Source organism: Aureobasidium namibiae (genome assembly GCF_000721765.1).
Source record: "Aureobasidium namibiae CBS 147.97 unplaced genomic scaffold scaffold_23, whole genome shotgun sequence".
Classification (NCBI taxonomy): domain Eukaryota; kingdom Fungi; phylum Ascomycota; class Dothideomycetes; order Dothideales; family Saccotheciaceae; genus Aureobasidium; species Aureobasidium namibiae.
The window spans coordinates 44626-72347 of record NW_013581186.1 but is presented as its reverse complement, the minus strand read 5'-3'; the positions used below and the strand labels follow the sequence as shown (position 1 = coordinate 72347).

The 27722-nt window shown below is 50.9% G+C and overlaps 11 protein-coding genes across 11 annotated transcripts; 4 read left to right on the top strand and 7 right to left on the bottom strand.

Moving 5' to 3' along the window:
• Nucleotides 1-332: 332 nt before the first annotated feature.
• M436DRAFT_57096 (uncharacterized protein) lies at nucleotides 333-1850 on the top strand (the record flags this gene model as incomplete). The annotated part of the gene is made up of 5 exons (XM_013567671.1): nucleotides 333-443; nucleotides 647-710; nucleotides 816-1244; nucleotides 1309-1598; nucleotides 1692-1850. 5 exons carry the CDS (start codon nucleotides 333-335, stop codon nucleotides 1848-1850), a joined length of 1053 nt encoding a protein of 350 aa, XP_013423125.1.
• An 800-nt stretch (nucleotides 1851-2650) lies between these two features.
• Nucleotides 2651-3329, bottom strand: M436DRAFT_57328 (ARF/SAR superfamily; the record flags this gene model as incomplete). The annotated part of the gene is made up of 3 exons (XM_013567713.1): nucleotides 2651-2805; nucleotides 2866-3168; nucleotides 3236-3329. 3 exons carry the CDS (start codon nucleotides 3327-3329, stop codon nucleotides 2651-2653), a joined length of 552 nt encoding a protein of 183 aa, XP_013423167.1.
• A 759-nt stretch (nucleotides 3330-4088) lies between these two features.
• M436DRAFT_57113 (mitochondrial carrier) lies at nucleotides 4089-5126 on the bottom strand (the record flags this gene model as incomplete). Its single annotated transcript, XM_013567677.1, has 2 exons — nucleotides 4089-4927; nucleotides 4982-5126. 2 exons carry the CDS (start codon nucleotides 5124-5126, stop codon nucleotides 4089-4091), a joined length of 984 nt encoding a protein of 327 aa, XP_013423131.1.
• Nucleotides 5127-5865: 739 nt separating this feature from the next.
• On the top strand, nucleotides 5866-6804 carry M436DRAFT_57214 (nucleotide-diphospho-sugar transferase; the record flags this gene model as incomplete). The annotated part of the gene is made up of 1 exon (XM_013567697.1): nucleotides 5866-6804. One exon carries the CDS (start codon nucleotides 5866-5868, stop codon nucleotides 6802-6804), a length of 939 nt encoding a protein of 312 aa, XP_013423151.1.
• A 558-nt stretch (nucleotides 6805-7362) lies between these two features.
• M436DRAFT_85867 (uncharacterized protein) lies at nucleotides 7363-8049 on the top strand (the record flags this gene model as incomplete). Its single annotated transcript, XM_013567747.1, has 1 exon — nucleotides 7363-8049. One exon carries the CDS (start codon nucleotides 7363-7365, stop codon nucleotides 8047-8049), a length of 687 nt encoding a protein of 228 aa, XP_013423201.1.
• A 666-nt stretch (nucleotides 8050-8715) lies between these two features.
• Nucleotides 8716-12102, bottom strand: M436DRAFT_67627 (uncharacterized protein; the record flags this gene model as incomplete). The annotated part of the gene is made up of 1 exon (XM_013567727.1): nucleotides 8716-12102. One exon carries the CDS (start codon nucleotides 12100-12102, stop codon nucleotides 8716-8718), a length of 3387 nt encoding a protein of 1128 aa, XP_013423181.1.
• A 627-nt stretch (nucleotides 12103-12729) lies between these two features.
• M436DRAFT_57158 (major facilitator superfamily transporter) lies at nucleotides 12730-14263 on the top strand (the record flags this gene model as incomplete). The annotated part of the gene is made up of 4 exons (XM_013567688.1): nucleotides 12730-12891; nucleotides 12947-13059; nucleotides 13113-13470; nucleotides 13520-14263. The coding sequence occupies 4 exons, from the start codon at nucleotides 12730-12732 to the stop codon at nucleotides 14261-14263; spliced, it is 1377 nt and encodes a 458-aa protein (XP_013423142.1).
• A 788-nt stretch (nucleotides 14264-15051) lies between these two features.
• On the bottom strand, nucleotides 15052-16571 carry M436DRAFT_76487 (Actin/actin-like protein; the record flags this gene model as incomplete). Its single annotated transcript, XM_013567746.1, has 6 exons — nucleotides 15052-15138; nucleotides 15218-15295; nucleotides 15372-16163; nucleotides 16235-16381; nucleotides 16448-16494; nucleotides 16553-16571. The coding sequence occupies 6 exons, from the start codon at nucleotides 16569-16571 to the stop codon at nucleotides 15052-15054; spliced, it is 1170 nt and encodes a 389-aa protein (XP_013423200.1).
• A 380-nt stretch (nucleotides 16572-16951) lies between these two features.
• On the bottom strand, nucleotides 16952-19360 carry M436DRAFT_85863 (uncharacterized protein; the record flags this gene model as incomplete). The annotated part of the gene is made up of 3 exons (XM_013567745.1): nucleotides 16952-17022; nucleotides 17074-18110; nucleotides 18162-19360. 3 exons carry the CDS (start codon nucleotides 19358-19360, stop codon nucleotides 16952-16954), a joined length of 2307 nt encoding a protein of 768 aa, XP_013423199.1.
• Nucleotides 19361-20913: 1553 nt separating this feature from the next.
• On the bottom strand, nucleotides 20914-22094 carry M436DRAFT_67623 (PLC-like phosphodiesterase; the record flags this gene model as incomplete). The annotated part of the gene is made up of 2 exons (XM_013567726.1): nucleotides 20914-21848; nucleotides 22049-22094. 2 exons carry the CDS (start codon nucleotides 22092-22094, stop codon nucleotides 20914-20916), a joined length of 981 nt encoding a protein of 326 aa, XP_013423180.1.
• Nucleotides 22095-25645: 3551 nt separating this feature from the next.
• Nucleotides 25646-27583, bottom strand: M436DRAFT_57109 (uncharacterized protein; the record flags this gene model as incomplete). The annotated part of the gene is made up of 1 exon (XM_013567676.1): nucleotides 25646-27583. One exon carries the CDS (start codon nucleotides 27581-27583, stop codon nucleotides 25646-25648), a length of 1938 nt encoding a protein of 645 aa, XP_013423130.1.
• Between the last annotated feature and the right edge of the window lie 139 nt (nucleotides 27584-27722).

Below are 27722 nucleotides of genomic sequence, written 5' to 3'. Positions count from 1 at the left end.
TCTAACTGAGCGACAACGTGTGAACTGTCAATGTGAATGCTAGGTTCTAATTAGTGAAGGTCGTCGTCGCTCAACACCGTTTCACATGTGGCCAAGCTTCGATCAACGACATTTGATTGGCCAGTCTCGACGTACACTCCCGCCGCCTTCCCCCGACGCCAACCCTTTACATTCATCTAGTACTCGTACTTTTCCAGGAATACCTCCCGCTTCCATTTCGAATTGCTATACTCTTTCTGAATCTTGTTCATCACAAAAGATTTTGCTGTTGCACATATCGAACACGAGGCTTCGAAACACGTCGAGTACTCCATTGTCACACACGCGACAAGATGTCGTCACGGAATCGCCAGCCCAGAGCCAGTCTGAATCAAGATGCGGATGAAGAGCGCAGATTATGGAATATGATCAGAGAGGGAGCAAAGAAGATTGATAGTATGGTGGTATGTGTTTCACATTCTCTTGTCTTCTTTTTCGTTTTGCTTTCTACTTTCTTGTTTTCCGTTCTACCTTTCCATCTTTCTATACATTTTGAATCAGTACACACAAGAAAGAGAAGGAAAATGTTGGGACGGATAACGGGGTGTCTCTAGAATCCATGCCTGCATATCGGATGACAATTACTGATGATAGGATATGGGTATAGGCACGGTCAGCAGCCATCGGAACAGAAATCATAGACGTGGAAAAGCAACAAGCTGCTCTGATAGGTACGTACAATCACTCCTGCATCAGACCAACTCAACATTTTTCTCTTCTTTCTCCGCATACTCGTGTTAAAGAAAAACTAACGCTCTCGCTCCACCAAAAAACAGAAGCAGACGAACTCACAGACATGACCCTCGACGACCGCCTCGAATCACTGTATCGCGAAAACGTAAAAATCAGCGAAGAAGTCAGCCACATCATCGACGGCAACTCGGACGACATGTCCCTCTTGGACAGCATAAAAATCCTTGCTGGCCTGCGTGAAGCATCCGAAGAATCGCTGCAACTGTCTCGTAGCCACAGTAACTCCAAAGGCGGCAGAAATGCAAATTTGAAACGAAAAGCGGGAAGTATGGATGTGGATGATGAGGTGGGTAGAGTGGAGAGTCCGAGACCGGGACCGAGACAGGGTGCAGAAAAGGATAGATTGGCGGTGAGCGAGGGAAAGAGTAGGGAGAGGAACAGAGAACGTAGTGTGACTAGCACCAGAGAAGTCAGTGTGAAACTCGAAGATGGAGCCGAGAGCGTGGCATCAAGTGTTGAAGGTATTGTTTTCCCCCACCTTTCGCCTTTCATGCCCCGAAATCTAACATGTTCCAGCAAACGAACCACGCACCTCCCGCCTCCAACTCTCCCTCGGCGCTCACGTCTTCTACCGCAACAAAGGCCGCACCCAAGAAGGCGAAGGCATACTCTGCCGTGTGACAAACGTCATCGGCGAGGGTAAACAACGCCGTTACGAAATTCAAGATGCAGACCCTGACCCAGTGCCCGGTGGAGAGCTGCCTCCGCCTTATCGAGCTAGTGTGGCACACTTGATGCCTATACCCACTGAGAATAGAGGGTTGGCTGATTTGAACAAAGGGAGGAATGTTCTGGCGCAGTATCCGGTGAGTTTTGCTTCTTTTTGACCCATCTCCTGCAATTCTGTGCAAAAGTTCATGACAGAAAGGGGGCCATTTTGCTGACCCGAGATGAATCAGGACACGACGACCTTCTACAAAGCAGAAGTCACCACAAACTGGAAATCCAAAGACCTCTCCCTCGACCGCGGCGATCACGTACGCCTGACTTTTGAGGGCGACGAGCAGAAAATCATGGAAGTGGAACGACGCTTCGTGCTTGCCGAAAAGGAAAAGTAGTCAGATGCATGACCTTTGACACACTTGGTACCTCAAATCTTTTTTTGGACCCAGCAGAAACCCGCATTAGGAGAAAAGCAGTAGCGGTTCGAAAAACAGACTCGGTATCAAAACACACTTTGATTGATGCAAAGACGGGATTTGATAGAGAGACTCAAGTCAGAACACAAATATAGTCACAAGGGGCGGCAAACAAACCAATGTCTTTTCTTTCTTTCATCGATATTGTGATTCTGGCCATCTTCCATGTTTGGAGATTGCACTTGCCGAATACAGAAAGTACTCTGCTTCTCGTCTTTCGCTCTTCTAAAACAGTAAAATTACAAGATTGATGTATGCAGAAAGAAAAAAAAACAGAGAAAGGTAGGATTGGTAAGAGGGGAAGAATGCTCGAGCTTGCTCCTAACAGAGAGAGACTAGTCCAAAGGCACGCTAGAGAAAGAGGTAGAAAAGAAGAAAGAGTGTTCAAAGAGAAGCGAAAAGGTTGGAGAGGGGACACAGCAAAGCGATGGCAGTTTGAGTTTGGTCCTCAAGGGCCCTGACCGACGATTATGATCCTACTAATATTGGATCTGGCCGACTTGGTCCTTTCCTCCTTTTGACGCTGGGATAGAATATTATGGCCGATGAGGGTTTGGTTGAGATGTTTGTTGAAAGGTTGGGGTATTCGCGAGTATGGGGGGTATCAAGTTGAGGAGGTGTGTGTGTCTGTCTTAGCCGGGCGATGGCTGGATCTGATGGATGGGTGCTGTGAAGGTATAGATGCTGTGATGGGTATCTCGTTCGGGTAGCGGAATCGCTTATTTGGCAGGGACCTTGATGTGGCTGCTCAGCCATGCAAGACCCTCGAAGATGCCTTCGCCGGTGGTAGCGCAGCTGGGCTCGACCTTCCAGATGTGGTTCTTTGCGATGACGTTGAGGTTGAGAGCATCCGAGACGTCCTTTGGTCGCATGGCTGTGTGGAGAGAGACATGTCAGCGTGTGTATAGCAGAGCGAGAAGTCGAGTCTTGTTACATCCGTTGACGTCTTGCTTGTTGGCAAAGACCAGCAGCAGAGCATCCTTCATTTCGCGATCTTGAATGATACGAGTCAACTCGGTGCGAGCCTCGTCCATGCGATCGCGATCGACCGAATCAACGACGAAGATCAGGCCCTGGGTGCCCGAGAAGTAGTGTCGCCACAGCGGACGGATCTTGTCCTGACCGCCGACATCCCAGACGTTGAATTTGGTGTTCTTGTAAGTGACGGTCTCGACGTTGAAACCGACGGTGGGGATTGTTGTTACGTCTTGGTCCAGCTTGAGTTTGTAGAGGATGGCTGTTTGGGCAGGACGGATCAGCACAGTGCGCGTTGGGTGGGTAGTGGCAGAAGAGCGGATACTCACTGGTCTTGCCAGCAGCGTCGAGACCAAGCATCAACAGGCGCATTTCCTTGCTGCCGAAGATCTTGGCCATCATCTTTGATATTGAGCCGCCCATGATGGTGGGTGTATGCGTGGGACTGTTGTGCTAGGAAGTCGATCGGATCAGAGTTTGGCTATGTGGTCGCGGCGAGGGTTGGTTGCAGGTGAGGAGCCGGTAGCAGGGGTGGATCAAGGGAGACAGGCGGCTATGTGTTTGGGCGGAGGGTGAATTTTTGGCAGATATGGCTGGAATTGGAAGCCGTTATTCGGGTTTCAAAGATCAACGGGAGCCTGCTGAAACGGGGCAGCGCTGTTGCTTTTTCGGGTCCTGGGCGTTTGCTGCTCGTGCGAGCGAACTTGGATGTGTTTTGCGAACCAAGACTTTCTTGTCCGACGGAAGAAAAGGCGCAGTGGCTCCACGCAAGGGACTGTCTGTCTCCACTGACTCGCTCTCTGTCACGGCAGAAGAAAAGAGGTGTTGCACCAAGCCCCTTTCTGCCCCTGCTCACCACAGAGACTCCAAGATGGACGGACGTGCAATCTCCGCGAAAGAGAGACACGACAAGAGCACGGCTCACCCTGAGATCCACACTGCCCACCTTCCTCTAACAAAACACAAACCCTCTTCTCCGCGTGTTTCAGCTCGCCATTCAGCTACTCGTGCAAGCCCCATCGCTTATCTTGTGTCTATACAATTCTCTATTGTCTATATACAAGATTGTGCTTGGTAGTGGGTCCCTGACTCCGAGCTCCAAAAGCATCCATTGTTTGCTGCTCTTCTTCAGCCGCGCCATATCTTTCGTTCCGAGGACCGAGAGCGTCCATTTCTATCTCATCAAAGCATCCTCATGACACCTTCGAATGCCACCAGCGCCATTGCGTTTGCTGGAAACGCTCTCAAGAAACACGGCACAAAGCCCCTCCAGTAACCCCGCCAGCCATTCTCCCTGCCTACAGCTCTTGCCGCATCTCTCCAGCGAGGGAACTTTCTATTCGCCAAATCATCCGTCATGATACGCTGCTTGATAACATCCGAAGGGTAACTCGTCAACCAGAAGACCTGTGCCGACAGTCCTCCTGCCCAAAAGTTGATGGCCGGCGTAGACATTGCAGTGTTCTTCTTGAACCACCTCGTGAAGAGGTCATACGATCCCCACCAGCAGAAGAAGAAGGTACGGAATATCAATGTCGCTCCGAGTCCATGATACAATCCCCGTAGACCGTGTTGGCGGAAGATCTGGCGTGAACAGTCGATTGGTCCAGAGTACAGTCGTTTCGACTTGTCGGCTGAATACTGCACCTGCAGGCGCGCTTTGACGTGTTCTACAGGGGCTGCGATGAACGATACCGTGCTTCCGGCCATGACTCCTGCTATTGCGTGTCCTATCGTGGGTAGCGTCTTGTCTGCAGGGACAGCGTACACGCCAGCTGCAGCTCTAGTCTCATGCATGGGCTGGAAGACGCGTTCGTTCAGCAGTTTGCGATAGAATGTGAGACTGCCCAACATCAGACTGTCCATGAACATCCATCCGACCAGCGGCGGCGTCGCACCCTTGTATAAGCCTTGTGGTCCTTCTCTTTTCAATGTCTGCATCAAGCAGTCCAGTGGCCCGTTGAATTGCGACATCTGTGACGTCTGTAATCTGACTTTGATTGTGTCGAAGGGGTGTCCAACTGTGGCTCTGGTCAGCTGCTGTGCGTCGAGAGGTGTGCGATATGTGTGCAAACCTGTCAACTTGGCGATGCCGCTGAAGACACCGGCGACGAAGCCTTTGTAATTCGCAGATGGCTCAGCCTTGTTGGGTATCTCGGATTGACCATCATGGTGACTGCGAGGCAGCGACGCTGCGTCCGTCGCAGAGGCTGTCGACATTGTGGACTGGCGGAGAGGAAAATGGTCAGGCTGTGAGTCTATCTACGATCATTCCAAATTGCAGAGTTGGACTGCACAAGCTATGTGCTGATAAGACAAGACGGCTGAATAGGAAGAGCGACGATGATCTATAATTTGGATATGCCGACGCGGACTTAGTGCGGACTTTGTGCCTGAGCGCAAAACATGACGTGCAAGAAGCTTGTCGATTCTCGGCCAGCATCGATCGGCAAAATCATCAATGTTTTGAGCGCAAACTTCACAGTCTTTGGACACCATGCAGAACGTGAAGGAGCATCAGACTTGGATACAAATTCATGTTCCGTGGGGAATCTACGTGTTGCAAATTGCAAAGACAAGAAGGAGGGCGTACAGTCACACTCCAGTCTCAACCATCAGTCTTTCCAGTCATCAAACATGGACATGGTCAACACTTCAAGGTATCTGATTCAACTTAATACTTATCAGTAATAGTCTGAACGTGCTCCTTCTTGTCTGTGAAGATGAGTTTGGACCGGTATAGAGAGCGAACGGATGGAACAGAGAAGGAAGGAGCGGAGTAAGGTCTGTGCCTTCCAGATGCGGCCAGGCGTGTTCGATCGCGTCGCCAACTCTAAAGCCATCACGTTGTCGATTGGGTAATCATCTGCTCTCAACATTTCTCTGAGAGAGCGCCGTCTCTGTCCTTTTCATCACACTTGATCGTTCTTACAGTACTTGCAGTTCGAGACACACAACAATGGCAGCATCTACAGAAAGAGTGGTCGACTCGGCCAAGGTGTGGACAACGCTGATCACAAACACAAACTATCTCTCGGGCTTGTTGACCCTCGACTACTCACTCAAGGCTGCCGGTAGCAAGTACCCTCTTGTCGCTCTCTACACCGACACGTTCCCTCCCGAGGGCCATGCCGCCCTCAAGGCTCGCGGCATTCCTTCCAAGCGCATTCCCTACCTACTGCCTTCCATGTCCAAGGACTACAGCAACGACCCTCGCTTCTACGATTGCTGGAGCAAGCTTACTCCCTTCGGTCTGACTGAGTATGAGCGTGTCGTTCAACTTGACAGTGACATGCTCATCCTCAAGAACATGGACGAGCTGATGGACGTGCCTCTCGACGGCCCGGAGCTTGCTGGTCGTGGTGATCGTGTCTTTGCTGCAAGTCACGCCTGTGTCTGCAACCCCTTGAAGAAGCCGCACTACCCCAAGGAGTGGGTTCCTGCCAACTGCGCTTTCACCACCCAGCACAACAACCCCGAAGAGGCACAGAAGACCGGTGCTTCCCCTCTCGCAGGTCTCGCCATGCCCAACGGAGGCCTCCAGGTCGTCGTACCAAGCAAAGAAGTCTACGACCTGATCCAGAATGGTCTGCAATCATCAGTCACCGCATCCTACGAGTTTGCCGATCAGTCCATGCTTAGCGACCTCTTTCCTGGCCGATGGGTTGCTCTTCCCTACATCTACAATGCCCTCAAGACCATGCGTTGGGAAGGTGTACACGACGCAATCTGGAGAGACGATCAAGTCAAAAACGCACACATTTTGCTCAGTCCCAAGCCCTGGGATGAGAAGGGTGACGACAAGGGCAAGAACGATGAGACACACAAATGGTGGTGGAACTACAACGATCGCCGCCAGGCAGACGAAAAGAGCAGAGACATAGACGACGGCTTCTGAGCATGATATTGTCCAGTCAAGGCCATGTATATGCCGACTGTCAGATTTTGGACGATTTTTGATACCCAAATGTTGATGATCAACATATAATATATTCTGGATATATCACGATCATGACGCATATGCGTTACTGCGCATCTCTCAATACTGTACACTACTTCTTGAATAACGACTATCCCGATCAGGGACACTGATCAGCTTCTATCGATCTATTCTCACGCAAATGGCGAGGTCCGAGGTGCTCGTTTCGAGTCTTTGTCGGTCAGAATCACAATGCATTGTTTGCTTCTTTGATCGCCAACAATCTGAGCAATGCCTTTGTCTCTAACATTTTGTGTTCTTTGTCGACCATCAGATCGTCTCAGTCGCAGTCCCCATCAACCAATCATCGTCAACAGACTTCAAAAATGCATTGTTCGTTGCAGCAACGACAATGGTCTCTCGAGTCACACTCAGAACATTTAAAACCTCTCGAGTCTTCTCAGGACTCGACTTCTCATCCACGAGCAACCAAGGAGAACTGACTAACTAGTGAAGTCGAACACCCACAGCACAACGATGCCTTCCACATTCCCTTGCGCCACCTGCGGTACGGCCCTCAACGGCAGTACTTTCGAATATCAAAAGCACATGACACAATGCCACTGGTCTGGTAACAACAATGCCTTCCCTTTGCGTTCCATCTTCACCACTTCTACTCTCAGCCCTACTGCACACATCATCAACTGGCTTGACACCACTCCTGCTGGTTGCTCTGCCACTGCTGATTCTGCACTCGCTGCCCCTCTTACTGCCTTCCTCTGGCCCTCACTCCAACCCACCATTGCCACTTCTTATCACTATAGTCCTCTCTATACTAACGCCGCATGGGCTCAAATGAAGTCCAACACTTCAGCTGACCCTTGCCGCCCTTCCTTCTCCCTCAGAAATGCATGGCCACCTAGATCACTTGACTCTGATTCAGGCTGTGAGATTTCTCCTTCCAACTCTGAAATTTCTCCTTGTGAAAGAGCTGCTGCTGCTAGATCTTCACCTACTACTGCTCCGACTTTGAAAAGAAAGAGAAGTGTTGATGATTGTGGTGGTCTTGAGAGAGCCACTCAACGTCTTCGTCTCGATTCTCCTCTTGCTTCCGACATTACACCAAAAGTTGCCGAGTTTTTGGCCTCTATGAATATTACTCCTTGCTCTGGCAAACGCGTTTACCTTCGTCCTGTCAGATGTTCTGATCTCTCAACTTGTTGATTGTGGTAAGCCTTGGGTCTTTGGTCTCTTCCTTGTTCTGAACCGAAACAAAAAGGATAAATAAACAATGGAAAAAAAAAAGCTCATCCCTGGTGGATGACTTTATACTCTTTTGATCTCTCTCCCTGTCTCTTTCTCTGTTCCCCTTCTTTCCCCTCTGAAATTGGTATTTCGTGATGTTGTGCATGTAAAATCACATTGTGAGAAAGTCCACGTGTTTTTCCAGCGGACACACACTTTCCGACTATCGCGTCTCCCATCTCTCCTTTACTCTATGTAAAAGTATGCTATGTATGCAATCACATACATGCACAGAGTCCTTTAGTGAATAAGAATCATGCTATCGAGGGTGATGGGTCTATTGGCGCTCTGTGGCCTTTGTTGCCGCAAAGAGAAAGTCGTGCGTTCCAAGGGATCTGGGCTGCGCCTGCTTGTTTGAACGTGGGAGCGCAGTGTAAGTGAATAAAATGCTGCACACGCGGAAGGGCAGAGCATTGTCACAATCGAGATTCATGGCACACGAAGCGAAGGGAGTGAAGACAAGAAATCAAAATTGATGACCGCTATGCTGTACCGCATCTATATATTTTCGTTTGCACCAAGACACCCCTCAGACTCCCTACCCCAACCAGACACCAAACGCTTCCACAAGACGCAACTTCCGTCCTAACTCAGATCAAACCCAGCACCAGAATTGACCGCGTACAACAACTTATCCCTCAACGCCTCTTTACTCTTGAACCTCGGCAACTTGAGCAGATTGACACACGTACTCGCCGTCGGAAACCTCTTCTCATCATCACCAGAGTCTCTGATCGTAAATCTCGGATTCAACGACCCGAAACCCAGAAGCGGTGCTCTAGGCGTACTCGTGACGAACTTGAGCACTTTGCGTCTGTCGGCGTCAGGAAGCTCGAGCATGATTTGCCAAAACAGTTGGATAGAGGGATGTTCCTGGCCATCGGTGCCAATTTCATAGACGCCGTTGTAGTGGGTGTTGGCGCGTAGGTCTGAGACGTCGATGTTGGAAGCAGCGCCGCCGATGAGGGTCTGAAGTTCCTTTTGGTTGAACATGTTGAGCCAGGATGGTTGGATGATGGCAGAGAGGCCGGTGAGGAAGGCGGTAGTTTGGAGGTGTGATTGCACCGAAAGACGGTATTGGGCTACTTTTGCGATGTAGACGAGGCGGTTTCCGCGGTTGACAAGTGTGTTTGCGCCGTTGGGGATGAGTTCGTGCTCCATGGTTTTGGTTTGGCCGTTGGGGAGGGTGATTGTGTTGTTGACTGCAAAGTAAGTGCCCCATTCTGCGACATCGCCCGGGTAATGCTTCAAGCTCATGAGTCCTTGGTAGAGTTCTTCGTCGAGATCACGTAGCTCGTTGACTGAAGCTTTGTATGCGGATTCTCTCGATGCGTTGTTGGTACCTCCGAACAAGGCCCATTTGCTGAGGAAGAAGCTGGCGAAGTTGATGTCGATGAGAATGCCTTCGTAGAGACACTTTCCTACAACGCGACCCAAGAACTCATAACGTTGTAAGAGATCTCGTATCACCTCTCGATGCTCTTCTGTATCATCGGGGAATCCTGTCATTCGCAACATCTCTTTGTGGACTTCGACGCTGGTCGGATTGGGATACAGAGAGTGTTGGCTGTTCTCTGTGAAATAGAGCTTCTCAGGGTTGAAGGCTTCCGTGGTGACGCTGGTCAAAAACTCCTTCGTAACACCTCCACCATCGATACCTGCTTCCTGTAGACCAAACTCATCGAGGAAGGTAATCTGGATCGGCTCTTTTAGCTTCTCACCAAGACTGTAGAACTGCTTGAACGCATCCTCGAATTCGTTCTTGCGACGAATGCTTGCATGATGCTTTCCGAGTTCGGACGGCCCGCCGGAACCACCTAACGACCCGAACGCTATTCTGTGGCGCCAGAGTTCCGGGTCCGGGTGACCAAATCTTCGTCTGACCATGTCCAGTCGGACGAATTCGCGGAAGATCTCAACTCTCGTTTCGAAGGGAATCATGAACGGCATGTTCTGTAGGATTTCCAATCGGGGAGCAACGGACTGCAGATAGCGTGTTGTGCTCGCTTGCCGGCTTTGACGACGATAGTTTCGTTGTGATGGATTCATGGAGATGTTGTCGGCCTCGTTCCAATCTGCATCAGATTCAGCAGGTTCGCCGTCTTCCTCACTAGCCTGTAACTGTAGCTGTTGCCTTCGGTCATCTTCACCGACTACGGCGGCTTTGAAGTTGTCCATGTCCAATCGAGATGTCATCAACCAGTGTCCCTTGGGCAAGAAGTTTCTTCTCGAATCTCGCTCATAGACAGCGCGGAGCAACCCGGTAACTAGACCCTTCACATAGTCAAGACTCATACCAACGGTGCCTGCGACCGAGATGGTCTGTGGCACGGCTTCAGCCACGGATTCGACAGCACTTGATTTACCGCCAAAATGACGACTCAAGCTGGTCGTACTCAGGGCTTCGAGACTTGGATCAAACGATTCGGATATTTCCTGGGAGTTGAAGTACATGGAAAAGCCAAGGTTCTTCAGGAAGACGGTCAGGTCCTTTAGATCCTCGACGGGAAGTGCATTTTTGCTGTCCCGCGAATTCGTGCCCGATTTTGCACCGAGAAATTCTTCATCGTCGGTAATCTTCAGCACAAACGTGTATAGCTCAAGGAAGATGAGGATGACACGCCATTCTTCGTTTTTCTTGAGTTGCTCAGCCTCATATCCAGGAGGTTTCCAAGAAGATATCGATGACTTTGGCGCTTTGAGGAGTTCGACAGCAGCTCGAGGGTCTTTGTAGATGTTTGCAAAGATGGATGTTGAGCGCATACCTTTCCAGAAGAAGAGAATGGCAGGAATGGTGTCCTCTCGAAAGGCCTGATCTAATGGACCGACATAGAGCCACATGCGGATATCGTCAGCGCGTAGGGGAAAGATACGGAGCAATATTAAGGCATAACTGGCCAATAGTTGGGAATCCGATGTATCTTCTGGCATGGACATGTCTGAAGGAGCAAGCGGTCTTGGTACCAGGGAGCTGATTGCGTCTCTATCAACCAAGCGTGAGAGCTGTTCTTTCAGGAAGCTGTTAAGCTGAACACGAGTGGGATTCGTTGCCAGGACCAGTCGGTCATAGTCTTTGTTTGTCATGTCCAGGGCAGGAGCCTCTGGAGCGATAATCTCGGCCAGGGACGAAAGCATTTGGGCAACAACTGACACATAGTGCGAAGCAGGATTGGTCTCGGGCTTGAAATATATAAACTGGCCAAGAAGCCACAGACGACGTCTTGTATCCAGGGTGTGGGTTGTAGTGATATTTGATATAGCTTGAGCGAGTTTGGAGAAGTCGAGAATGGACGCCAGGGAATGGAGGGTGGTTGGATCGAGAGGAGTGGTGAGGTAAGCAGCGGCGAAGCCTTGGTAGGCGGCCAGGAGTTGTGAGTTGAGAGGAGCCGCGACAGCTTGGAGGAAGCTTGTATGTGTCGACTGTGGTAGTTTTGAGAGGGTGGCATAGTAGTGGTTCGAGATTTGGCCGGTCTCGTGGGGTATGGCGGTGGCCAGAAAAGACAGGACTGTAAGGACGTCGTTGATACGGTGTGGCTTCGGTTGTGATAAGGCTCCTAAACAGGCCTTCTCCAGGCGTAAATGGTGATTCGAGGCAGTCGTGTCGAGCGAGTGATGCGAGACAAAGGTAATGAGGCGTTGGACATCGGCGTCGTTGGAGGGCGAGAAGAACAGCAGCAGTAGGTTTAGGCGTTGTATGGCATCCACGTCGGCGGCAGGTGTAGCATCCCACTGCTTGCGCCATGCATCCTTTGTCTTTGTCCTCGCATTGTGACCTCTCCAAACTCTTTGAAGCGTCTTTGCGGCGTTTAGTTGGTGGCGTTGCTTCTGTCGTTGTTGTCGGTCTTGGTGAGCGTTCTGGACGGCGCTCTGGGGACCAGCTAGCGGATTGCTGGCAGCGAAAGGGTTCGCATTCTTCCCGGAGAGGTTGACCTGACGTGGTCGGCGCGATGCTCCTGTGAATGACTGGTACATGGCCTCTCAATCAGCTGTCGTGTCGCTGCTCGAGAGGCTTCGGAAGTGACTGCGTGGAAGAAAGTGGTTGCCGGATCAGTCGCAAGACGCCAAGTCAAGATGGAACATTCTCGACTCAAGATTTACTGAGTGTCGGAGTCCAGGTGTAATAACTGCTTGTTGTCGCCGCATGGAGGATGGATTATCAATGTACAAGACGTCACATCCACTTCATGACTCGCGCGACGCCCTCAATGTCACCCAAATGCCCTTTGTCAGAATGTCACCATCGCTCCCATGAACATCTAATCTACTGATGACCGTCTCTGCATACTCTACCTTATTCGTTATGCACATAGCGATGACAATCTGAAACAAAGAGGCTTTGGTAGCTTCGAGGGTAGCCACGTTCTGGCTTGCCAATCGATAGGACGCTCCTTCTCGCGTCGCTGCTGCTGCATCAATACCACCGCCAAGCTGTCGCACATGCATCTGCATTACTCAATGGCCTAGAAGCAGCCCTCGTGACAACTCAAACGCCCTCTTATATGCATCTACCGTCCATTATATATCCGACGTCCTCCCGCCATGGGCCATCGTTCATCCATCGGTTCTTATCTACCGCGACATGATACTGAAGACTCCGAGATGGCTCCTCTGAACCCTTTGACCACCACGACTGTTGATGACTTGTACCCCACCGAATCCCAAGCATATCTTACGCATCCCACTGTCCAACACAAGCTTTACAAAGAACGCTTCGTTGGCCTTGCTGTACTCGTCCTACTCAACATCATCGTTAGCTGGGATGTATGTGATAAGCTTCGGTCGTAGCATTCATTTACTCTGTGCTGATACTCGACAGTGGCTGACCTTCTCGGCCGTATCAAGCACTGCTTCCCAATTCTTTCAACTATCTGAGAGTGCTATCAATTGGCTCAGTACAGGCTTCCTATTCGCTTTCGTCATTGCTTCCCCGTACATCATCTCCACCAAATACCACAAACTTAGAACTAACCTCGTCCCCATAGATTCACTATCTGGGCTTTGCACAGAGGTCCCAGAACTTCCATCCTTAGTTCCGCTGTTTTGATATTCGTCGGCAACTGGATTCGATATGCTGGAACTCGTTCTGGCGCCCACGGCAGCTTTCCAGTCGTCGTTCTGGGCCAGATCATTATAGGATTTGCTCAGCCCTTCGTTCTGGCTGCACCAACTCGCTTCAGTGATCTTTGGTTCCCCGAAAAAGGCCTCTTTGGTCGTGTCTCCGCTACAGCTGTAGCCTCACTGGCCAATCCTCTTGGTGGTGCACTTGGTCAACTCATCGGCCCCTTCTGGGCTTCTGAGCCGAAAGACATCCCGCACATGGTCCTCTTCACAGCAATCGTCGTAAGTCCAAAGACAGTCGAGTTCAAGTCCCAACGTTGACACGATCTAGTCCTGCGTAGCATGCTTACCTACCATCTTTGTCCGTTCCAAGCCGCCAACACCTGCTTCGAATTCTGCAAACGTCGAGATGCTCAATATCACTGCATCACTCAAGTCGCTCAAACAGAACAAAGCTTTTGCTCTCATCTTCGTCGCCTTTGGAGTCTATGTTGGCTTCTTCAATGCCGTATCGAGTCTGATCAACCAAATATTCGAGCCTTATGGTTTCACAGAGACGGACGCTGGCATCGCAGGCGCTATCCTGATTTTCGTTGGTCTCGGGGTTTCAGCTGTTACCTCGCTTTACGTCGATCACACAAAACGATACCTTCCGACGATAAAATGGTTGGTCCCTTTGATCGCAATCGGCTACATTCTACTCGTCTTCATGCCCGAAACGCGTACAGTCGCTGGACCTTATATCACTTGTGCAATACTAGGAGCAGCTTCATTCTCCTTGCTGCCCTGTGCGCTCGAGTATCTTGTTGAGATCACGTACCCCGCTAGTCCCGAGGTTAGCAGCACGATCTGCTGGACAGGAGGACAGTTACTCGGAGCCGTTTTCATTCTTCTCATGGACGCACTGAAAGGTGGTCTCTCTGGTCAGCCCAAAGATTCGATGAAAAGTGCACTCATATTCCAGGCTGTAATCAGCTGCTTGGCTGTCCCTTGCGTATTCGCTCTGAGTCATTGTAGCAAGGGCAACATCGGGCTCGGTCGACGTGGTGTCGAGAATGCTGTGACTATCACGTAGGAAGAAGGTCACCCTGGGGAAAGCTTGCCGCTTTTGCCCTTAAGCAGAGGAAATATGGACGAGTCGATTACTCAACCCGCCGTCACCGCCAGGAGAATTCCAAGCAGCGCAAACGCACCGCTGACATTCGGTCCACATTCACAACCCAACTCAGTACAGCGAAAAGCCGATTTTGTCGCCACGAACTTGCAAGGGTCAGAACGAAGCCAGCCTTAACAGTTCACATGTCCCGTTCCCGAGCAAAGGCCTGGGATCCCGACTTGCTTCCACCAAGATCGCTCTGGTGTCAAGTCGAGATTCGGCAGGATTTCACATGGTCGAGCTTGTCCCGATAACGAGGAAGACAGCTAGAAGCTCGAGAGACATGCGACGATTTCCTGGATGGTATTTTGATTCATCTGGTTCTGAGGAATCTTGGTTGGGGACTTTCTTTGGGTAAATCATGTTGTACTCGTTCTTTCAAGTGATGTTTCTTGGTCGAGAGAGCCTTAGGTACCAATGTGGCATCCGCCCTTATTCGTAGTCAGGGTAGTCATGTCTAGCGGAACAAAAGAAAAACAATCGTTTGTTGACAATTGATCGGGCCTTCTTCTGCTTCGCTCCCTCATAGTATCTTACTCTTGTCTACGGTGATGATATAATCACCATCAAAATTCACTTCGCGTAACAGCACTTGAAGATTGTACAGAACACAACGAGGAGAATATACACGGTAGTTGTTTTTTTGTTTGTTTGAAAAAGTTTCGTTAATTGTAGAGTCTGCTTTCTTCGTCTTTGCATCCTGCTTCTCATCGCGCGCCCAGCTTGTCCAGGGCACGAGCACCTTGTTCTTGCCACTCTTGCTTGGATATCCACATGCTTTCCTTGTCGGCCATCTGTTGTTTGCATCTGTTAGTTCTCTGAACCTTTCCTTGACTTGAAGTGTGCGCAAGATTGCGGAGAGGAACAACTTACAATATTTGCGAGGACGGCACCGCCGAGGAATACCATGTGTCTTCTTCTCGGTGGGTCTTCTATCCTGACCTTGAATTTCTGTTTGTTCAATCTTCATTAGCATAATGCCACTTTCGCAAGACCCCACGGCTGTTGGGTGAAGGGAACAACTCACGCTCAATCTCTCAGGGTTTCCTTGCAAAACTCTAGTGAGCCAAAGCTGCTTGAGTTCCTTTTCCAATCTGCTGGGCAAACCAGGATACATGCTGCTACCTCCAGACAGCACAATAGCCTTGTACAGACTGCTCCTGACATCCACGTCTGCAGCTTGAATGGTGTTGAACAAGAATTCAGCGATACCGGGTTGTTCGACATCAACGAGATGAGGTTGGAAAAGACACTCGGGAGCCTCGAAGCGTTCGCTGCCAACGCGAATAACGCGGCCGTCGGGCAGAGTGTAGGATTCGACTAGGACGGTGGTGTCTTCGCTGAGTTGCTTGTCGAGGGCGAGGTCGTAGGAGACGTAGCAGAGTTTCTCTTTGATGGCGCGTACGGTTTCAAAGTCAGCAGTGCGGTTGAGTGCGTAGCCACGGCGGGTGAGCAAGCTGATGAGGTTACGCGTTACATCCCTACCCGCCACATCGAGTCTGCGCGTGAGGTGATTAAGCACAGTGCTCTCGTACACAGGAACGATGTGAGTGACACCATCACCGCTGTCAACCACCACACCAGACGACAAACCCTGTGCGTAGAGGGCAAGCACGGCTTGGATGGCGACATAGACGCCGCCAAAGTTGTAGCGCTCAAACATGACTTCGGCCATCATTTCGCGGTTCTTGAGGGGGTTCATTGGCGGTTCGGTGAGCAGGATCTTGCGACCGGTGGGGTCGACTTTCATCTTCTCGAAGAAGGTGTAGTCCCAGAGGTGTTGCATGTCGTCCCAGCGCTTGACGATACCGTTTTCCATCTGCACGGTGTTCCGCATTAGTTATGTTGTAAGGCAGATGGTGGAGATTGTTTCTTTCTGGGAAGGCGTACGGGATAGGTGATTTGCAGCATGGATCTGGCGGCGGCGGCCTCGTCACCGCACATGATGTCCTTGAGCTGGACATCTAGACCAGCCTGCTCTTCGGTACGGAGGATTGGACGGCCGACGATGGATGGGTACTGTTGCTCGGGGAAGTTCTGTACAGAGTCGAGGATTCAGTAAAAGTTGAGGCAGCAGGCGGACGTGTATGGAAGCTGGCGTACCTGGCCGGCGTAACCAGCCTTGAGGAAACCCGTTCCGCCATCGAGCACTGTAGTGTGACTGTTAGCGCATTGGGCTAGCTGGACAGAAGGCAGGTCGGAGCATACCAATGGGCACTTCAGCCATGGTTGGACGCGTTGATTGAGTGAGATGTTTGAGCTAAACCGTCGGTCGACCTCCTTGAAGCATCCAGGACCCCGCGAGATGCAGTTGGTGTCCACAGCCCGCCGAAGCCCGAGCCAAGCCCCGGAAGGCACGCGTCATGCGGCCGCAGCTGCCGACGGCAGAACCCCGTAGCTCAGCCCTCACCGCCCTCACCGCCCTCGACTGTCTATCGAGCAACCAGAACACTCTCACCCTTGGAAATGCCCTGATTGGCCATATACATGTCTACTTCTGCTATCTGTGTCCTGCCACCATCTTGTCCCACACAATCCAATCTCCCCTCACCATGCAATTGTCTTATAAACGCCTTGTCCCTGCAATCCTTATCCTCGTCATGCCCATCAATGTCTGTTGGCCATCGTCTTGGCCTTCTTGCCCTTAGGTTCCTTGCACACATCGCAGAACCATTTGACTGTTGATCCTGTTAGCGACGCCAGAAATTGAGACATGCTGTTAGACTTACCATTATCACCTGGTACTGCTCGCAATCCTGTGCATCCAAGATGGAACCATTCCATCGGACAATCATCATTGTCACATGCAATCATCTCGCCGAAGCTGCCCTGCCCACAGTAACAGTACTTTGGCTCATCGCCATCTTCAGCTTCCTCGACTTCCTCTTCATCTGCAACCTGTTCCACCTCTTCGTCTTCGGCCTCGTTCTCGACTTCACCGGGCCCATCGTCTGCTTCTGGCGACAGTTCTGAGCGCCGAGAACTAGCTGTTGTTGCTCTGGAACCACCGTCGCGTCGATTCCGGGATATGGTCGTGACTCGAGGAGGCTGGCTTCGTCTTGTCGATCTCCCATGTTCGTCGTCGTCTGACATTTCCGATTCTTTACTCTCGTCGCGCCGCCTGCCCGCGTCTGGGCTTCGGTTGAAGCTAGCGATCTGCTTGAGGATGTGGGCTCCACTACCACTCTTGCGTCTGCCACGGCTCTTCCTATCGTGTCCGGATGCCGAGTGTTCTGATGTGTTGCTCCCACGATGCGAGTGTCCGTTGTGAAGTAGTCGACCCCTGGTTCGTGACACGGCAACTTCGGGGAATGGCTCGGTCCGCGGTGTAGACGTGACAGACCCGCGTCTCGTTGGGCGGACATCCAGACTAGCGTCCTCCATCTCTATGTCTTCGTTCTTCGACAACTCCGCTTTGTGCTTTTGGACAGTGCTTTCAGCCTGGTCAACCTTCATAGCGTCTTCTGCCACCTCTTCTACACTTTCCTTGGGCTCTTTGCCCATGGCTGTGATTGAGGCCGGGACCGACTCGGCAAGTCCGGTTGTACTACCATTGATTGATTTGTTGTCGGCGACCGACGCTGGACGGCTGACTTGTTTCTCGGGAAGCAGTGAGTGCTGCAGGTTCGACGTCGAGTTCGAGTTTTGGCGCATGCGAGACGAGGCAGGTCTGGAGATGGTTTCGGCTTGTAATTGTGCATTACTCAGTACGGGTGACGAGTTGGGGAGTCGGGGAGAGTTTGCGACTTGGTTGAGGGCGGTATTTCTATAAACCATGTTAGCTGCGTCGCCCGGCGAAAGGTCTAGACTTGTGTACCTCTTCTTTCCGGCTCCAGTACCAGGAGCAGGGCCGGGCTTGCCCTTCTTCTTTGTGGCCTCGACAGCCGGTGTCGATCTTGGAGTCGTGTTGCCAGCACCTCTTGCAGCCTTGACCACAGTGCTCATGTTGCTTGCCGAGCGTTCCATGGCTGGTGCACCAGCGATAGCAGGAGCCTTCTCGACCTTCCGCCTCTTTGTTGTAGCAGCGGTGGCCGTGCCGTTTGCAATTCCCAGCCCGCTAGCTTTCGGTTCTGCGTCGGCATTCTTTCGCGACTTGCCAGTCTGGGCTCTTTTTGTCGGACGGTCATCGAAGTCAGAATCGATGGCCTGAGTACGGCTTGTTTTCTTTGTTTCGCGTCGTGCTTCTCCTCTTGCTGCGGCAATGTCTTGGTCGTGAACGGCAGCTGCTGCAGCGGCGAGACTGCTGGTGGCAGCGACGTCTCTTCTGTTGCGCTCGTTTTGCGACGTCGTTGTCTGCTTTTTAGCGCGGTTGTCTTGGTAGGCCCAATGGGTCAAACTACCCAGACGCGACTCTTCGCTGATCTCGTTCTCGACGTGGGGCATGACGCTGTCGAGACGAGCGAGCTGCTGAGCGAGGGCGCGGTTGGCTTCTGCCATGACGACGTTCTTCTCGTCAAGGTTAGTGATCAGGTTGCCGATGACATGACGGAGGGACTGAAATTCAGATCGTCTTGCGTGGTCGGCTTGTTCGTCTTGTTGCGACTCGAGGTCGTCTTGAACGCGCTGGTCGAAGGTAGTGGGCTGGTTGCCGTTGATGACGGAACCAGCCGAACTGACCGTGGCACTGGGAGGAGCTGTGAAGGACAACAGGCGTGGAGAAGTGGGCTGGTTGCGAGAAAGAGGGGCGGGCTTATTCAGAATGCTGTTTGTGAGAAACTTCAAAGCCTCTGTAGGACCATAGACCTTTGCTTCGACCTCTTTCATCAGGGTGATGTGACGCTGGACTTCGCGCGGAAGAGCAGAGATCGAGTCAGCAAAGTATTGGACGCCGGGGAAGAAGCCTGGCGGGTCAGGATCTTGGTTTTCATGGTTGTTGTCGAGCTGGCCGAAGGAGCGAGCATAGTAGTTGATTGGCCTCGAGGTCGAGGTACGTGGTTGTCGAGCGGACTGCCGACGGGCGGAGTTTGTGTCGGTAGTGGCTATCGAAGCCTTTCTGACTGAGGCGACCGGCGGCATGGTTGGCGACCGCGTCTAAGAGGAGTGCGACCGAGATGGAAGAGTGGGTGACGAAGCGGCAGAAAAGAGCAGTCGTGTCGAGGAGAGATCAGAGAAGTCAGACAGCGTGCTTCGGCATGACAGGAGTAGAGTTGACTGCGATGATTCTGGTCAAAGTGGTAGATGTTATGTGTGTCAGTCGGCAGCTGAGACCGATGGTGGAATTGCTTTGGCGCTGGTGCTGCTGCTGCTGCTGCTGCTCATGCGAATGTCTCCGCCTTCGCGAGTAGCGTCGGCCCAGCAAGCTCCGATGGCGCGCCCTGACTCGCCCTCCTCGCCCCTCACCGCCTTATGACGCGCTCCTTCCTCTTTCGTCCGGTGCATACCTACGCTTTATGCTTCTGCCTGCCACAATAGACATCTTCCACCACTTGCTCATCTCAGAGGCACAAGTAAACCAATCAGCGACTCCTGTTTCAGCTTTTGCATGCTGGCGCCATGATGCACCCCGATAGCGAGGTTTGTTGCCTGTATCTTCCTAGGCAGTCATCAATTGTAAGGCGTATATTTTCCAATCTCATCCTCTGATATTTCACGATCTTCAACACATCCTACTTTTCACAAAATCTCACAGAGTCACACCAATACTTGCCTGCATACACATACACTCTATATTCAACCACTGCCATGTTTTACATCTTCTTCTTCTAGATCTATTTTTAGATCCATATCGACCCCGCTTGATCACATCCACCGATTCTTTGTTGAATCCTCTAGAACCATGTCAAAAGCTACGACCCTGATGTGTGAGGAAGCTATAGCTCACACAAGCGGAAGGATTCGCCTTCAACCAGCTTTGTTCAATCTCTGCTTCTCGACATACCATCATGGTTGTATTGTCAACGTTCCCGAGGTACTCAGCCAAGGGGCTTCTCTTGTATGAGTGAGTAGCTCCCGCACTCCTTTTCCTTTTTTTTCCTACTCCGGCATCCTTTCTGTCCTTTGTTTTCCTGCCGCTGACAGACTCTTCGTCTAAGATAGTCATCTCCTATCCATATTCTCGAGATGGGCACTGACTCACTGTTGTGGGAAGCAGGAGATACAACTCCAAGTATCTATGCTCAAGCAAATGAATTCGGCAAAGGCTTACCAAAGGAAGTTGTCTGCGGTAGAGCATTGAGGGGTGGTTGGTGAAAATACGGCCAAGGTTCAATGGTAACAAGACGAGGGAGTTGGAAAAAAAAAACCAGATGTATTCAAGCCTGATATTCTTTCCGAACATGACAACACTCTTTTGTTTACCTTGTTCGAAATCCTTCTCAAGCCCTGTAACATCTCATTTTCAGATTATCAATCTCCACGAAGATTTCTAGCCATGAGCATAGCGACACCAACTACCTCTCAGCAATGTTTTGCCGAACACTCACAACTCATGCTGACTTAGGTCTCAAAGTATCGTTCGATACTGACATATCTCCCATCTATACCTCACGCTAATGCACCGTCTAGTTACAAAACAGAACATCGAATCAATCGATCTTCTTCCTCTCTACCTCCTCACCACCATCCACGAGTCAAACAACCTGCACTTGACTCTTTGTCCTGCCCGCAAACCTGTTGCGATACAAGAACCCGAATATCGTCGCCAACACCCAAACCCTGAGCACATCCACCCAAGTCCTGAGACTGAATCCTTGCTCTTTCTCCCTCGCATCGTAATTCCTGCATACCTCCAAGAAGAGCTTTGGATCATCTGTGATCACACCGTCTAATTGTCGTCGAATGCACCATTTCATTTTGCTGGTCTCGTTGACCGTCCATGCCAAAACCGGTTTTTGTGCTTTCTTCGCAGCGGCAAGGAAGGATTTGCCGCCGGGTGCCATCAGCATAGGCAACAGCATGTTGAAGCTGACGTTGGGCGTGTGTAGGAATTGTCTTGCATAAGACAACGAAAAGCCAATGTGCGTGCAAGGGAACCCAGGCAGATATTTCGCACACAGAGGGATGTATTTTGCTGCCCAGCAACCCAGCACTATCCGTGATGACCACGGTGCCGATGGCAAGCAAGGCGATGCAGCAATCGTCGAAGCAATCAATCTGATGATATCCTCAGGATTGTTATCCAGTTTGATATCCAGCAACACCCAAATATCTTTCCTTTCCTCTTCTGCCAGGAATGCCAATAAATCGGAAAGTCTAGGCATATGTTGCTTCGGCTCTTCGGTCGTCAGCAACGGCGCTATAAAACTCCAATCGCAATCGATGATCTTTTCCGGGCGGCCAAAACAGCGGTTTAGCGTGTTGTCGTGAGAGAGCACCACTACGCCGTCTTTGGTGATGTGGACGTCTGTTTCTACTGCGTGGGCGCCGATGGAGATGGCTCCGGCGAAGGCGGCGAGGGTGTTTTCGGGAAACTTGGCTTTGTAGCCGCGGTGGGCTATTGCTTGGGGCATGCGTGGGTGTGAGGGATCTTCTGACTTGGTTTGCATTTTTGAGAAGGGGAATGTGCCTATAAGAGGAGAATTGATGTGAGAAAATGTATTCGAGAAACGTAAAGCGATGAGCTTCAACATGAAATGGCAAGACGTAGACAGAAGTGACGGATGGACTAGAGAGGTACGAAAGAAGTGGCAAGAGATTTGAGATTTGATCAAATCGAGGACGAAAGGGAATTACGTGAACAGAATTCCGAGGGAAGAGAATACGTACATGCAGGAGCATTATAGTCCTCCTCAAGATTCGTCTTGTCAGACATTTGTTCAAAACAACCAGGTTGAGTAAAGACCGTAGGAATGGAGAAGCGACGGAGCAAAGGTGTATCTTCGTTTATATCCGCCATCGCTCTCACTCGAGGTCGCGTAACCAATGTCAGAGTCTTAGGTGAAAATTTGTATGGTCGCAGCAATGTCTTGGATGTGTTTATTATGCTTGACAAGTGAGGTGGGGGAGGGGGGCCTGAGGTTGTTGTATGGGAAATAAGACGTAGAATCTAGATGATCTGCGGCAAGGGTCCCGCGTGTTGTAGTAGATTGGATTGGTTTGCGTTTCAGTTTAGCGATCTTGACAGGCTTCTAGGGGACTTTGCGTATTGTGCGATCAGGGATGCGACGAGCTTTGCGATATCCTTCTTTTAGGTGTATGTGTTGCGGAAGAGGGAGGAAAAGAGGCGGTAAACAATTCTAGGAGGTCTCAGGGTTTTGAGAGATAGGTCATACGGACAGTAAGCTTCCAACTATCCACGGTTGGAGCTAGCGAAATGCATGGAGGCATGCCCTCGCACATCTTTGCTCGTTCGGCGTGGTAAGCTAGTCGACCGCTAAGGATACAGTTAAATTTAAGCATCGTCGGGGTCAACTGTTTCACCGATCTTTGGGCCTGTTGTGATGGACTCTGCAACTGTTCTTTAACAGAATCAACGCCCATACCTCTTCCTACGACTCCCACCCTGGTGGTCAACAGATCATCTTAACGCACGCTGTCAGACTTCTGGGATATCCCGCACAAAATGCCCCCGTGCAGTCTGCCCGAACATCTCGTACTATCGTACTTCCTGACTCACCCGCTACAGAAGCATGACCAACATGAGACGTGGGTTAGAGTGACGGGAGCGAAACTGTTCGAAAGCCTCAAAAGTCAATCAGATGATGCTCACCGTACCTGTCACCTCAAACATGTTTCGCCTTTTGGTCTTTTGACACAAAACAGAACTCCCATCAACAAAGCACATCCCTATCTCGCAAAACGCCGTCGTCTCCTTGAAGCTTACCAAGCTTTGTGATCGACCGCAAGCATCTTCGCAACATGACAGCTTGCAGCTCGCCCTGATCAGGCGCGCGGGTCTAGCACCAATGACATTCCCCACCCACTCTATAACGTTACATGCGATATCATCTCTTCTGCTGCGGCCGACGGCGGCGCGAAAGCAGAATATGGTTATGTTGATGGAGATCACTACATGCTGAGTTGCAGGAACGCGTGTTGCGCTATCATCCTAGTATCTCGAAGGATTCCCGTGTGCTATGACTTTCGGTCTGGTGCTGGTCGGCAGCTGAAGCATCCAAAATACGGGACGGGAAGAAGGAAAATGGCATGCCGCAACCCTGCTTGCAACGCCAGCCACGCAACATGCACGTGTAAAAGGTAAAAAGAAATCTCCGATGGAAGGAAGTACGCAAATGAGCCTCCTCTTCTTCGAGGCTTCATGTTCCGAACGTTGTGAGTTGCGACAGCTTTCCAGACGTCTGTTAAAGGAGATGAGTCCTTGCTGAGACATAGGTTTCCAGATTTTCGCGGGATAAAAGCGAGTCGTGCAACAGCAAAGACGTTTACCTCGGCTTACTCCCGCCAGAGACATGATTTCGTCAGTGGCTCTTGATCACCGTCACCGACACATTGAGACGGGCACTGACAACATGACATGGTCCCTCGGGAATAAACAGAAGTAGCCTCGAGATATCTTTGCGATATATCTACGGAGACAGTAGTCTTTATCTTTCATCTTGCTTATGCTGAATTTCATGGCTCAAAGCGAGGCTCTCCATGAACCTTGTCGCGAAGATTCCTAAATTCGCTTGTAGGTGCATTTGACAGGATGATCATAATTGATAAGGCTCAGCAAAGTGATATACCTTGATCCATCTTTCTAAATACACAAACTATTCATCATCAGTTGCTTGATGGCTCACATATCTTGCTTCGACTTTGCAAACAGGACACTAGCTCCACAGCCGGGATTATGAACACCCTGAGCTGTATCATGACTTCCAAATTCCAGTCATAGCGATATCCAGCTTGGGGCTTGGAAAGGCTCATGACCCAGGTCAATCAATGGACAAAGACGCGTAGCTCAGACTTACCACCAGTGTGAGTCCTTCTGGCCTTCGTACGCGAGCAACCAGTCAGAGATGACGCTGCCTTGGAGCCAAATATTTAGTTCTAGGCAAGAGACTGACTAGTCCTTGTGACGAAATTGAATGCCCCAAAAGAAGAACGGGGATGGAGTGGTCATGTTAAGCGGTGATTTGTTTGAGCCGAGCTTCCAGAAGATGCATTTCGTAGTACAAAGGCTGTCGATATCGACATCTACCCACTCGGCACATCTGGTGTATTCCGAGCAGCCCTCTCGAACATTCGAATCGCAATAATCTCCTGCCCTATAGCAGCCTTCAAGCGCCTCTTCTGGCTCTGAGTAAGCCATTCTGCCTTAAGATCTTCCTCCAGTTCCTCGGTCGCAATCGTCCACTCCCTGATCGCATCCTTCAATTCACTATTCAGCGTCAGTACACTATTCTCTACGTCTTTGTCAGACCCGCAATCTTCTATTATCTGCTGTCCTTCTCCTCTGGCCACGGATTCATAAATTTCAATAAAATTGTACGAGGGTATGGCTAGAAGGTCCCAGTTGATAGATAGGTCGTCCGAAGGGTATTCCTCGACGAAGCACGAGAGGAATTTCCGTGCAGGATACGGTTCGCTGTTTCGCATAGATTGCCGAAGGCAAGTTCGCCGAGCGTTGTAGCGCGAACGTCGGCTAGGATATGTGCCCCCCAGACACATTCATCGAGCCGTTTACCTCCCAGGCCTATTCTCGAGTTCCCCTGAAGTCATCGATCGGTATAGCTGTTCCTCTGCATCTCTTCTTGCTTGATTATCTTCTTCTGATTCCAGCTCCTGCAGGTGCGTGTAAGTATCTTCTTTGGCGTGGTCGACGACATCAAGCGATCAACGAACCCGTGTCTAATTTGAGGCTCTTGTACTCTGGTTTCGATAACTTCCACTGTCGCTTTTTGAAGGTGTGAGCTTTGCGCATATCACTGGCCGACCAAAAGTCATTGGGTGTCTTAGGAATGGTCTGGTCTTTTGTCCACTGTTCGAAAGCCTTGGGCGAGATAACATCTTGCATTGTCTGCTTCGCGAATGCTTGCCATTTTTCACCTCGAATATTGCTTACATCGAGCTGAGATTGGTTCAATCTTGCTGCAAATCCTGTCGAGGCCTTTGGAATGCGGAACCTCATCTCTGAAGCTTCAGTGACTGGTTCGGTCTCTTCCGCTGCTTTGCGGGCTTGGTCGATCTTTTCTGGGTCTTCGTTCACATTCGCTTCCTTCTTCTTGAGCTTGCGAGAAGAGTTGGTCGACTTGCTTGCTTCTTGCCGAGTATTGCTCTCGCCGTATCTTAGGGGCGGCTCCTCAGCCCATAGATTACTGCAAGATTTAAATCCTCGTCGTAGCATGCGCACAATCGTCTCATGTTGATCTGGACTGGGTTAGGTTGGTGGAGTTCTTCATATCTGATAGGCGACACTACCTACAAAAGCGGACGTGAGATGTACAGGCCAGAGAAACGTGACTGGAGCGACTGGGTAGGTGAGAATGCAAAACCCGTCTGAGCCTGTTTAGGCTTAGAGGACTGCGATCGAGATCTGATGCGACTGAAAGGCACATCTACCTTAGTGGCCGCATCGGCCGCGTCATGTACATTAGGTGATGAGGCTTTGTCTGAGTGCAGACCGAAGAACATTGCGATGCCGGTTTCAGACAACGCACCGAAGTGATTCGGATATGTTTGCACGACACCATGCCTTTCTGTCGAAGATGCTTGAGTGCTTGGCATGTCATCGACAGTGCTGGGAATACAGCCAAACTCTATAGTCTTGACATTCGAAGTGGTCTGAATCGAGGTGTCCGCAGGTGCATCCGTTTGTACAAGCTGTTCTTCAGACGATGCTGATGGTGAAATATAAAACTGGATATAATCACCCCTGTTAACGATACTGGGGAGTTCCTGAGGCTCGAAACCCCAGATGTGCTGCAGGTCTGCCGGCACGGGTGATAGACCTTGGATGTACTCCGGCTCTGTTTGCTGTGCAGGGCTAATCTCCTCCCATGGCGGATGCTGTCCATAGCCACTGTCGGGATCCAAAGACAAGAGACCGGCCTTCTTGCCCCAACCACCACCTCCAGACAGGACTTTGTGAAGACGAGCTCCATGCTGTAGCAAGGTCAAAAGGTTTGGTTGGGAAGGATCGGTATCATGATCAGAGGCAGCCTTCCACAACTCAGGCAGATTCCTCTCGCCGAGGACTTTGGTAGCCATGGACAAACCTCCAGTGAAGGTCTTCTCGGGGATCACTAGAGCCCAGACAGAGACGGCGCGTGGAGAAAGTCCGCGAGTTTTGTGATACGAGGTGACGGACTGTTCGAGTTCGTGAGATGCTAGGATGGCCTCTTTCGTGTCATCTTGGGTGACCAGACCAGAATTGCCAGACAATCGACGGATGATGTTTCCCATACATGCGACAACAGTTCTGGCAGATGTCAGTGGAACAAGAGGTACCGAGGAAGTGAGCGTGTTGGTATCGTTACGTCCCAGCTGCTGAGGCAGCTTGACACGATGCGAGTCACAAAGCTTTTCGTCTATCTGGACGAGACCCTTTCCGCCTTGTTGTACTGCATACTTGCGCCAGATCAAAGTAGAGGGAAGACCATTGTGGAAAATAGTGTTGGCCAGAGGAAGTTGGACGATTGGAAGCATGTTCGCAGGGGTAGACGCGTCGTTGAGGTGGAAGCTCAAAAAGCGGAACTTGTTGTCTGAGAGGTTTGCTTCGACGCGAGGGCCGTCAATTGTGACTTCGGGCTTCCAGATTGGGTTCTCATTCGCTAACAGTCTCAGAGCGATGCCTTCTGAGCCACTGTCGCCGACGGCAGAAGCCGACAGACCAGAGGGCTTAGGAAGTCTGTCGACTACAGCGGCGACGAGTCTGACGGCTTCTCGAGAGTCTCCGCCAAGTTTATTGTGTAGACCCTTGTCCAATTCTTGTACAGGGAAAATGCGCGTCAGTGCGTGTTCGATGACCTGTTTCTGTTTTCGCAGACTGGCGGCGTAGGAAGGTGTGACGAGAAGGAGGAAGTCGGTAAAGAGACCCGACTCGTTCCCTGGTTGGAATTGTGGTATGCGATCGAGGAGTTCCTGGAGAGATGTTTTGGAGGGGTCCGAAGTCAAGACAGTGCATGTACGAATGATATCTTCAGATGGAGGAGAGGGAGTCTCGGTGGTATACGAAGGGCGGGCTTGGGAGACGAAATGATCAACCGGAGCCTTCAATGTGTCTTTGATCTTGTCCCACGTTGGAGCGAATTCAGAAGTCGGAGTTGCCAGTCTACGCGGAATTGTGGTGCTCAGACAGCGTGGCTTGAGGAGCGAAGCCTGCCGCCGTGACAGACATTGCGATGTGCGACGCAGCATTCTGGGTATCCTGTCTGGAAAGAGCGAGAATCTAGGAAAGAACAATTCTAGGAGAGAGCAAGAGCTGCTTGCGAGGAAAGCGCGATGGTGACGTTGATGCATAGAAAAGATGCAAGCACAGACGAAATCTGAAACAAGC